Genomic DNA, 12,118 nt, shown 5'->3' with positions numbered 1-12,118 from the left:
ACCTGCAGTTGCTTCTCTCCCCAGTCCTTGAGACTATAAACTAAAAGTTACATTTGATTACAGTATACACAGTATTGTGCGGGTCTCTTCTAAAAACCACTTTATACACATGTGATTTTCCATGATATGATATTTGTCACAAGCGTAATCTTTTACAGTCCAAAGAAAAGTAATTACCTTCAGACAGCGGAGACAGGCTGATGTACAACTAACAAATGTGTCTACGTGCATGTATGAAAACAGTTGGTGCCGCGCAGGATAATGTGTTTATGTGTGTGTGACATCTCTATCAGACTCTGCCTGTCTCTGTGCCCAGAAAAAACAGTTGGCGGGGCTGGTACCCTGGGCATCAGCGGGACAAGACGCCGCCCGCTGACATTCGAAGCTCCACCAATCAGAAAATCTTAATTTGTTGTTATTATTTAATAAACAACATATGACATTCCTTACTGTTCTGAGAGAGATTTCAAATAGCCTCAGTGAACATAAATGTAAATGAATCCCTGGTGTAATCACAACACACTCATTTGATGCAGTGTTTTTATGATCAACTTTTTTACGTTCTTCCTTGAGGACAAAAATATATTGTGTACTTCTTTTCGGTTTTTTCCAATTTCTCTCCCTCTGCACTATTCTCTGTGGCTTTGCCGCCGTCATGTCATTTTCTCTGATTTTTTTTTTTAATACAAAATACTACAGTGACATAAATTGCAGCAACAAAGTCCAAAGCTCCTCCCAAAATACCTTCAGTATCTTTTGTCCTCATCTGTCGCTCTCATTCCTCCACCATGGTGGAATCTCCTCTGTTGTAATTGAAAGTATGAGTGATGGAGTGTTTCTGTTAGTGTTTGCCTGAAAGCTCATCTTCACATACACACACACACACACACACTTTTACACACAAACAATCCCAGTCACACAACGTATGTGTGCTCACAGACGTTCTCACAGGGACATACTCCCCCACACAAGGGGGATATTGCAGGTGATATTGCGGGAGCTCAACACTTGTTGGTGCATCTCCCCCGGCTCTCCAGCAGGCCAGAGGCCATCGTATAAGAGTTAGATCTGTATCCAGAACCAAACAGCATCAACAGCAGTGTTTTCTTACCTCTCCATGCCGTTATGCGTACATCCCTTCCATCTATCCTGCTCTCTCTTTATTATTCTATTCATTTCAACTTCCATCTTTCCATTCATACTTCTTGCTCCTGTTTTCTCTCCCTCCCACCCTCCCATTCTGTCTCCCTCTTCCCGCCATCACTCTCTTCCTGCCTTATCTAGCTCCATCTCTCCATAGACAATCTGCCAGTACTGTGCCCTCCCAGAGTGATCCCTTTAGAGGGCTAATGCTGTGAAAAATGACAGTGAACCGCCACTTTTGCCGCCATCACCACCGTTTTGGGGCCGCCTGCCACATGCAGCCCTGTTGCTTGGCAACTCCTCAGACAGCTTCCCCTCCGTAAGGCGAGAGCTCCTGTCTGCTCTGCCGCGATAGAGACTCGAGCCTAATAAGCATTATATCTCATTTTGTCTTATCATTTTGTTGTTAGTGACACAAGTTTGCTCGGAGCTGCGACTATGCAAAGAGCACTGATGCAGAATGTTTCTCTCGTGTTGAATGAACAAAATGATTTGCAACAAGTGTGACTTCTCGGAGCATTGTTGTCTGAATAACAGATTGATCAGCCAAAGACATAAATGACGAGAATGCAGATGATGCAGTAAAGCCGTTGAGTAGAAAAGAGCTGAAGTGTTCTGACCCCTTCCAGGTCTCTTTGGGTGTGAACCTACAAATAAACCTGTCGTACTGTAATGTGGTACATTTACCCAGAGCCTATAATAAATCATTCTGCATGTTACTCGATACTAGTTTGCCCTCTAAATACAGTAACAGATAGGTACGGTTAGAGTACTGTATGCTACTTTTGCAGCTATTTAAGAAATGTGCTGATATCTGACCTGTTCCTTCAGAAACATAACAATAAACATGGCGTGCATTTCATTTCCCTCTGTGAATGCAACACAAACATATAATCTCGTGGTGCTATAGCCTTTACATTAATGCGACGGCATTCAATTAAGACTTCTTAAAAGTGTACTTGGTTCGACATAGTATGAAAAAAAGCCATCACTTTAACGCATATACGAAGTCAGCAACGTGTCTGAAAAGGGTTTTTCTCACATAAATGTAGGGAAGACGGAGGGAATGTCTTTGGAGAGCTTCATCTTCCATGCTACACTACAGCTACTACAATCCAAAGTGGCCGGCAGCTTCCAGAATAATTGTCTTTATTGTTTAACGAGAATAAAGAGACTGTATCACTTCCTGCCTTGAGAATTGGCCAAATCAGGTCAACTCATGCATAACTCATGATGTTCTCTTGCTCAGTCCCAGCACAATACTAAGATTAAAAATAGGTTGAAAAAATATTTATTTCATGAAGACGGTACCTGTAGCTATACGATGAAAATGCCATTCTTGAGTCTCAGGATCCCTTTTCTCTACTGTGTAAACTAATTGTGGTTCATTGTAAAAAAAAAAAGAGAGAAAAGCCTGTCTGCGTCATCGCCTGCCCCACTTTGCTGTGTTTCCACCTCCTCGATGGCTTTTAAAGCAGAAACCCAGCAGTCCTTCACCTTCAAGTTAACAAGAATCAAACACGCACAGATATGAGTGACGTGAGCCACGCGGTTGCCACAGGAGCTCTCGGAAGGGGTTACAAGAGTGCTTTGACGACGTGTGTGAACTCACTGCCGCCGAAGCGTTCCTCGCTCTTTAATGTGTTTCTGGTTTGAGATATGTGAAGTTATGAAGATCGTTGGCAGATGTTGGAAAAGTTGACTCTACATCTGAGTTGTAGGGGGTTCCAACCTCCTACGTTGTCTTTTTGCAAACGCCGTGTGATGTGTAATTGCATATGTAATCCTTTGCGGGATTGAATGTTGAAAGCGAAAGAATGCAAGTGCACGCAGGATGCGGCACACTGTGTGAGAGAAAATATTAGGATTCACAGGGTGAAGAAAGGAGCGGAGGAGTTGATGATTCATTTCTTAAGGAGAAACTTGAACTACCCCCGTCACTCGAACTCCAGATTGGAAGAGCTCACCGTGCTCTGGCGTCACAACCTCCAAAATACCTTTTTTAAGATAGCATGGCAGAAAAAAGGCTTCAAAGTGTTTTCGGACAACGATTATTCACTTTAGAGGTTTAGAGAAGTCTGAAGGAATAAACAGAGGCACAAGAAGTACTGAAAGAGAAGAAAATACGCTTCCAGACACCGTTTCGAGAAACATGCATCTGTAACACAGCGGAGGAGGCTAATAAAGACACGGCGGCAAGAGGATTTCAAGTGTCGGTCGTCAAACCAGTGGAGAGCTGGAGGAAGAGGATCAAGCGCCTAACCTGGCAAACAAGCCAAGCACGGATTGGACAGGGACTGACGGAGGCAAGATTGGAATACAAGCAGAAACTGCAGACCTTCAGGAGAACCCAGAACATGATGTAGCTGAGATGAGACATTGGACCATAAAGTAAAGATCGGACTGTTTCGAAGTCAATTCTACTTGAGGAGAATTAAGGTGAAGTATAGGCAGCTATCTTTATGTATTTGGATTCACAGAAGAATCACAGGTTGCTCCCTTCATGTTTATATTCAGATATGTGTATTTTACAAAATAACTAAGGTGATTGAAGGTGAAGGGTTATGTTTAGATCTGAATAATTTACACAAGTTTCAAGTTGGCAGTGCTATATCCTCAAAGCAAGATTAAAATAAGTAAGTGCGGTTATTTACTTTCATAGAGCGGTCGGTGAAATATGCACCAGGCTAATGTTAGCAGTGACGACCTCTGCCTCAGGGGTCAGAGGTCGTCACTCAGAGCCGACGAATGTTAGTCAACAGGGCTCGAAAAAGGTCAAAAAGCAGACCTCACTAACAGAATTTATTTTGTTACTTTACCAGAGAGTTTTTACTCCAAACTTTTGTTTTACTTTGTTAACTACAAACTACAGTTTCTGCATCTTAAGGGATGACTATGGAAAGAAGGGTAGGAGAAATATACAAGATAAAAGGACATGGTGACACAAAGTAATGTGATAAAAGTAGCTTCTTACAATGTCAATGGGGTTAAAATCCAATCCAATGTGAAGTAAGATGAAGAAGGACATGGTAAGTGTATTAGATGCAAGAGACATCTAACAGGGAAGGAACATGGAGAGCTCAAAAGAAATGGTTTTAACCAAATCTATCCTTCATCATATAGATGGGGACGTACGAGAGGGGTGGCTAGGGAGGTTTTCTTTCAAAAATCTATCCGAAATGAAAGACAAAGAGTGCAGATACATTTTTAGTTAAGGGGAGACTAGAGGGAGAGTTGGTTACCCTTCTTAATATGTATTCCCCTTCAGGATCAGATTGGACAGACAGATGTTTGATCTGATGACATCAGAGGTGGAAGGTAAAAAAAAAGAATGTTCCTGAAATTATTGGCATGCATCATATCGACGGTATATATCCATAATTGCTTTGAGACATATTATGAAGAATTATATGCCCAACCAAAGATAAATAATGAAGATGGATTTATTTCTGTACACTCTAAATATACCAAGAGTAACAGAGGAGCAGAATAGGGCTTTGGCAGCAGAAATTACAGCAGATGAAATAAACACAGCAATTTCACATTTTAAGGCTAACAAGTCCCCGGGCGCGGATGGGTACCCGGGCGCGGATGGGTACACTTCAGAGTGTCACAAATCACTCAGGAATTCATACCTTTGCTATAGAATACATTTAATTGGGTACTGAAGGATGGAGAAACTCCATATTTGTGGCGGAAAGCCATCATCTCTGTAATATCCAAAGGAAGGGAAGGATAAACTGGAATGTTCTAATCATATGTGTCCTCAATCAAGATTATAGATTGTTTTTACGGCTATTCCTGCCAGAAATAATTCATTAGACAGAGACAGACACAAGAAAACATAAGACGCACAACGGCATGTGATGCTACATGTAATTGAAGAACGAGTAGAAGCAATAGTGGAGGGATTAGACGCAGCGTTCGACTCTGTGTTGGAGCGGTTTCATTTCCATGAGACGTTTCTGAATTCCATACAGGCTCTGTGCAACAAACCACTGGCTAGAGTCAAGATTGAATGTTATCATACTAGAACACGGTTGTCTACAGGGCTACTCCGCCAGTCCTCTTCGTTACTCCATTTCTTTTGGAACCCCTGAACCCCTAAATGGATAAAACAAAATGTAAAGATGATGGTGATGGCCTAGTGGTCTAGTGGTACGCCTTCCAAACAAAACACCAGAAGGTCGGGAGTTCAATACCAGGCTGCCCCCATTGTACCCCTGAGCAAGGTACTTAACCCTGAGTTGCTCCAGGGAGACTGTCCCTGTAGTTGCTCTTCTTAAAGAAGAACACATTCAGAAGCTTTCAAGAGTTAAAGGATCTATAGTTTAGTTTAAGCAATCAGGACTTGTATAGATACTTGCAACTGAGGCATTATGTAGAGCAAATTATAAGAAGGGAGAAGATGGAGCAGAGTTAGAAATGATCAAAATGTTTATCTCTGCATATGAATCGAATTCAGTTGAAATTAGTATCGAAATTATGTAAGTAAACGATATATAATATATATGCAAGAGAAGTGGGAGAGAGAGGCAAACATTGTGTTATCAGTGGGTGAAGGGGAAGAGATAAATGACCAACAGTGGAAGACAACTTGCTCCTTATCTTGGACAGAATACGGATGGAAACATAGTACAAGGTTTTTTTATAACGCCGGGACAGAAGAAATATGAAGATATGAGGTATTGGAGATTAGACGGTGCAAATACAGAGGATCGTTTCCACGTCTTTTGGGGTCGCCCTTCTGTAATGCCTTACTGGTCGGAGCTGAAGAAATATATGGAGGGAATATTGAGGTTAAAATTACCACTTACATTTGAAGTGCTATATTTGGGAATAATGGATGTAGGAATTACAAGATTTGGAGACAAATATATGTTTAGGATAATGTCAATTGCAAGTAAAGAAGCTATTACCAGAAAATAGCGTTGAAGTGAAGTTGAGGTAATGCATAAGTTGATTTTCTTGACAAATTCAATAGAATCGCGAATTAGATCAGACTTTATATGAATGAATTGGTACCTTAGTTTATCGCTGCAGACGTTATAATGTTCCTTTACTTGTTAAACTGGAAACATTGTCCAATTTCTACTCCGGCAGAAGTAATATCAATACTGCGCAGTGTGGGTAGATACAGGTCTGTGAATAAGATTAAAATAGTTTTAAAAAATGTTATATTGTTAAGTGTGTAGTTATGTTTGTGTATATTTGTAAGTGAGTATATGTATATACAGATATTTTAAAGTGTAAATATGGAAGAGATTGACAGAGGTATAGTATTTTAAAATATATTTATTATTATTATTTATTTTCTATTTATGTATTATTTTGGTTATTATTATTATATATTTTATTATTTTTTCATTACGTCATTTTGTTTTGTCTTTCATATTTAAAAGAAGAAAATTATGTTATCCAAATAAAGAGAGAATTAAAAATGTAAAAAATCTTGTAATTATGAAATATGGATCTTGCTCAGATACATTTTAAGCCAGATTTATAAAACTGTGTCATGACTCTGGATTTGTGTTCCTGTTTTATTTTGTAGAGTTCACCTCCCTTGTGTCATGTCTTGTGTTTACTTCCTGTCTTTGTGTGGTTTCCCCGCCATCGTCGGCGTCTGCCCCGCCCCTGATTGTTTCCACCTGTTCCCACTCACCTCTTGTATAAATTGTCCTCTCTCCCCTTGTCGTGTGTCAGTTCGTCTCATCATGTCCTTGTGAGATCATGTGCAACGACCAGTGTCCCATGAAGTGTGCTTTTCAGAGAAATCCTCCTTGTGAGCGTTTTGAGTTGTTGTTTTTTGGAAGTAAAGTTTAGTTTATTCTACACTTTACCCTTGTGTCTGGAGTCGTGCAATTGAGTCTTCCTTCCCTGCGTCCGAGTCGTAACAAACTGTCAAATAAACACTCGGTGGCTGCTTTGTGTGTGTGTGTGCTTAAATAAACAACACACACATCAAGCTAACTCTGTGGTGCACATAGGAAAACCAGAGCCCATGTTTCCTCCTGCACTGTTGGGTGAATCAGCGCAGCTTTTAAGCACTAATTTCCCAATTTAAGTGATCATTCTATAGAGAACCACTCATTTAAATCCATCAAGGTCAGAGAGGAAAGCATGAATAGCTGCAATTTCCATTAATGCGAGCTGAATGGAGAATATGAGGGTCAAGGTGACTAGTGGAAGTGGATTTTGCAGCCCGTAGAGGGATGTGTATTTGTAGGTGTGTATTTATTAATGATGAGAGCATTCACATGAGACACATTAAACAAAGTGCAAACACACGGGCCGATTCACAAAGAAGATGTTGTGGATGCTGATAGAACCATGAATTGTGCATCACTTGCGACTACTATCTGCCCCGCCTCAAGGTCCGTTTCACAAAAGATATTGCACACAGTACAATTTTTTCTGATTGCAATTATCTATGTTGCAAAGTGTACAGTAGGCAGAACAACAAACAATACCATTCCTCACAACTTCAGTTGAGGAATTTAAACGTGTCAGAGAAAAAAACTTATTTGGGATTTAATATCTCCGTCTGTCAGTGCAGTTGGTATTTTCTAAACGTACACACTTTCAAGCTGTAAAAGAAGATGCTATTATCCCTGGAGTAATTCCACTTTAACTGCATGTGGTGGCTGATGGCTGGCTTTGTGAATTGGACTGTTTTTGCAATGAGGCTCATTTGCATAGAACTTTGGGTCAAATGTCTGCATGTGACATCATTTAAATGCATCGAGACGCTATTTGCTTGTCAGCACAGTTATTTATTTTTGTCTTATGTGCACAGTGGCTGCAAAAAGCTGCACAATCTATTTGTGAATTCGTCCCTCGGTGTAGTTTATGTGAGCAGCGACACGAAGCTACAACATCCGTAGATTCCCCTTCTTCATCTCTCCTCATCCGGCTTTCTGCCTTAAAGGACTTTGCTTATGAACTGAATTTATGCAAGTCAAACACTATACTGTAGAAGCCTGTACACGCATAAACACAAGCACCATCTGCTGAGCCATTAGACATGTCCTACTGTAAATAAGCCTGAAGAGAGACACACACACACACTTAGACCTACAGTAGTGAGCAGCATGGCATTATGCCCAGCCTCGCCCCAGGTGTCTCAGCGTTGATATATTGGTTGTGGCCTCCGATGAATCCATGCAGGACAAACTAATGCTCTTATTAAAGGCTTTTTAACAGAGAGAGGAGAGGTGGTGTGTTTTAGCGTATTAATATCCACCTCAGGTGCTAATTTGCCCCTTAAGTCACATGTGTCACCAGCTGCTGTGAAAGACAAGTGGAAATGAAAAGAAAGCTAAAGAAATACAGAGACGGGGGCAGGATGGAGGGATAGTGTGAAAGAGACTGAGTGAGAAACAAGAATGAAAGGAGGAGGTGTAAATCACATTAATGAATAAGCTTCATTAGTCGTGCCCATTAGCGTCCTGAGCACGGATTAATTTAACTGCAGCCGACTTTGGAGAAGCCCAGTGGCCATGATGGGGCACAGTTTGATTACACACCTGGGTGTTTGATCACCGACACCCTTCATTCTGACCGGCAGCGGACAGTCTGTGTACCGTTTGTCCCTCAAAGTGAAATTAGAACACCTGCAAAAAGAAAACTAATGGAAACATTTTCCTACAGAGGATTTCTTTGGTTTTATTGATCCTCAAGGAAAAGATGGCTGCGACTGTACACTCTGCACTCGGCTTGAATTATTTGTTCATCTGTCTAATTAGTTTTTCTAAAAACAATTAAAGTACTTTTTGGAAGGTTATACTCAATTCTCTTCCCGTCTATGTGTTTGTGTTGTCAACAGGCAGACCCTCAAGGCCGAGACATAGCCATCCGTCCCTTCCTGGAGCACTGTGAGAACACCCACATGACCATTTGGCTGGGCATCGTTTACGCCTACAAGGGACTGCTAATGGTGAGAGGAGAGCATTTCCTCGGGACACGCACATAAATATACACTTACACTATAACTGTACTGTACAAATGTATCTGCTAACAGCCTTATAAATGTTATATTAATGAGACTTGATACCTTTGATATAACCCTATTTCTGAACAGTGCCAGTATTAAACCTTGAGTATCTACTTTTAAAGACACGGTGAGATGAAAAATACATGTTGTTTCCCTTTTGTACATTAGTAATTCATCTCTTGTAAAATGCTAAATATGTGCAAAAGAGAGTACTCTGACCTTTTTCTGTAAAACATGAAGTTATCACATCAAATGGGATTTGGGGTGCTAGCTAAACCAGCCCGTCATATGAAACCGCACTAGACCGTTAGCTAGTGTGGGTAGCGGAGAAGGAGGTTTGGATTTGAGCAGGCAAAAACTTTATTTATTTACTTTCTTGCCTGGAGTTAGAAGAGACGATGGATACCACTCTCATGTCGAGTCAATTTTATTTCAATAGCCCAAAGCCCAAATTACTAATTAAAAGGCAGTCGTCTAAGCATCATTAAGGGCTATACCTGAGCATGTTCCCCAGACACAGGGCTCTAAACAAACTGTAACGTACATTAAAAACAACTCCCCACCACACAGTGTGTTTTAAAATCTCCATGAAGCAAGAGCAACTTTAAACGATGCACACCAAACTTCACTTCATGTGACAGTAAATCATCTTAAGAAGATTGAGAGACAGAGACAGAGAGATGGAAGGAGATGGAAAAGTGTAGGGTAACAACCAGGAGGGGCTTTGATTTAAAATTATAAGACGGCAACAAAGAAGAAGTGGAGCGGTAGGAAAAGTTTGTATCAAGTGATTGACGGGAGCCCACTTCTGTATGAGGCATAGAGAGGGACAGCACAGCAAAAAGTAGCATTAAGGCTTGAGTCATCCCTGCCTTCACACACACACACACACACAGGCCCACATATAAATACACACACGCACATCACCATCACTTCACATACGCGTACACACGCTCACATACCTGAGATCCACTAATCCTTGATGGCAGCTCCTGTAAATCTGCTGCTTGTCATTCCACTAACTCTCATTTAGACTTTAGAATAAGCAGGCAGGACACTTTACAAGGCACACAGTGAATTATTCAGCAGGCTGTGCAGGCTACTGCTGCGGCTCTAATGTTCCACCAAACAAACAGTTCACTCTGAATAAACATTTTACAAGCATGCAACCATAGACTGCTTTAGAAAGACCCTCTTTACAGCTCCATCACATAATTAAGTCGATTTCTGTGTTTCTTAAAGCAAAGTCAAATAACATTGCATTTTTCTTCAATCCATGTGTGAAGAACAATAAACATTAAATTGAATAAATCCTGCTTTATTCTAAATCAGGGGTGTCAAACTCATTTTAGTTCAGGGGCCACATGCAGCACAATTTAATCTCAAGTGGGCCGGACCAGTAAGATCATAGCATAATAACCTGTAAATAAAAAAATAAAAATTATTTTAGTTTTCCCTTCGTTTTAGTGCAAAAAAAATACAAGTACATTCGGAAAATGTTCAAATTTAATGAACTATCTTTTTACAAAACATTATGAACAAACTAAAATTTCTTAAGAAAAGTTGCATTTTCAATAATATTATGCCTCAGTTTATCATTTACACATGTGCATTACAACTTACAGATCACAGTGTATCTACAAAGGCACAACACATTTTGTCACAGGTATCTGGAACAGTATTTTACTTTATGATCAAAACAACTCATTTTTACACTTTGCAAAGTCATCCCGCGGGCCGGACTGGACCCTCTGGCGGGCCGGTTTTGGCACCCGGGCCGCATGTTTGACACCCCTGTTCTAAATGATGTCTGCTGAGGTTTAGACTAGCAGAAGCAAAATGAAACTGCTTCCAATAGTGAGAATGACCAATACTGTTGACTGTCTGTGTGAGCAATTCTCCAGAGAAACAAGTTCAGACTTTCCAAAAATCAGATACTGCGTTCAGTTTTTCTGAAATGTCTGTGTAACTTTTATTCTTTTAATAAAAACAATTTGTGCTTCCCTCTCTCTTTTCCCTGACAGTTGTTTGGCTGTTTCTTGGCATGGGAGACCAGGAACGTGAGCATCCCTGCTCTCAATGACAGCAAATACATCGGGATGAGTGTTTACAACGTGGGCATCATGTGCATCATCGGTGCTGCAGTGTCTTTTCTAACGAGGGACCAGCCCAATGTCCAGTTCTGCATTGTGGCCCTGGTGATTATCTTTTGCAGCACCATCACGCTCTGTCTGGTCTTCGTTCCCAAGGTAAGATAAGTGTGTGAACGAGGAGTGTGTGCGTATGAGCACGAGTGGATAACTCTGTGTTGCCAACAACTAGAGTATTAATATCCGTAACCCCTCTTCCAGTTCATCAGCATGAGAACCAACCCAGACGCAGCCACCCAGAACCGGAGGTTAAAGTTCACCCAGAATCAGAAAAAGGAAGACTCCAAGACCTCCACCTCCGTCACCAGCGTCAACCAGGCCAACACTACGCGACTGGACGGGCTCCAAACTGACAACCATCGCCTCCGCATGAGGATAACAGAGGTCTGAGCCGATGAATACACATTCATGTTGGACTTCTTTATTGCAGTTGATCGTCATTTTTACAAGACAGGACTACAGTGCAGTGGGTGGCAGGGTTTGTAATGAGGGGCTTTTAAACGTAACTGAAGAAACAGTAATTGAGCAAAAGGTTTTACAAGAGAAGGAAGAAAAAGCCATTTTACTCTATTGAACTTGAATATAAGTTAAATGAAAAAATATAGCTCTCCTGTAGCCAGTTAATTATCAAGTATCATTTCATTAACTCTTAATAGAAAGATTGATCGTTGTTAAAGGTTGTTCAACTCTGATCACTTCAAGAGAGTGTGTCGTCACTGATCGGGTCAAACTGTAGCTTCTCTCTGATTCATACCTTTAAAATGTTCACTTACACTGACATTGAGTGAAAAAAACACCTTGGCTTTCTGTCAAAACCTTCAGAGGTGAATTA

The 12,118-nt window shown here is 40.8% G+C and overlaps 1 protein-coding gene across 1 annotated transcript in view; it reads left to right on the top strand.

Moving 5' to 3' along the window:
* Positions 1 to 12,118, top strand: part of gabbr2 (gamma-aminobutyric acid (GABA) B receptor, 2) — a 163,603-nt gene that overhangs the window by 140,800 nt on the left and 10,685 nt on the right. The window contains exons 14-16 of the mRNA XM_029442908.1: positions 8,969 to 9,079; positions 11,161 to 11,385; positions 11,488 to 11,670. Of these exons, the coding sequence (XP_029298768.1) occupies positions 8,969 to 9,079; positions 11,161 to 11,385; positions 11,488 to 11,670 (519 nt within the window). The remainder of the gene's footprint in view (positions 1 to 8,968; positions 9,080 to 11,160; positions 11,386 to 11,487; positions 11,671 to 12,118) is intronic.

Source organism: Cottoperca gobio, chromosome 11, assembly GCF_900634415.1.
Source record: "Cottoperca gobio chromosome 11, fCotGob3.1, whole genome shotgun sequence".
NCBI lineage: Eukaryota > Metazoa > Chordata > Actinopteri > Perciformes > Bovichtidae > Cottoperca > Cottoperca gobio.
The sequence above is the reverse complement of the archived record's forward strand: the minus strand, read 5'-3'. Positions and strand labels throughout refer to the sequence as shown.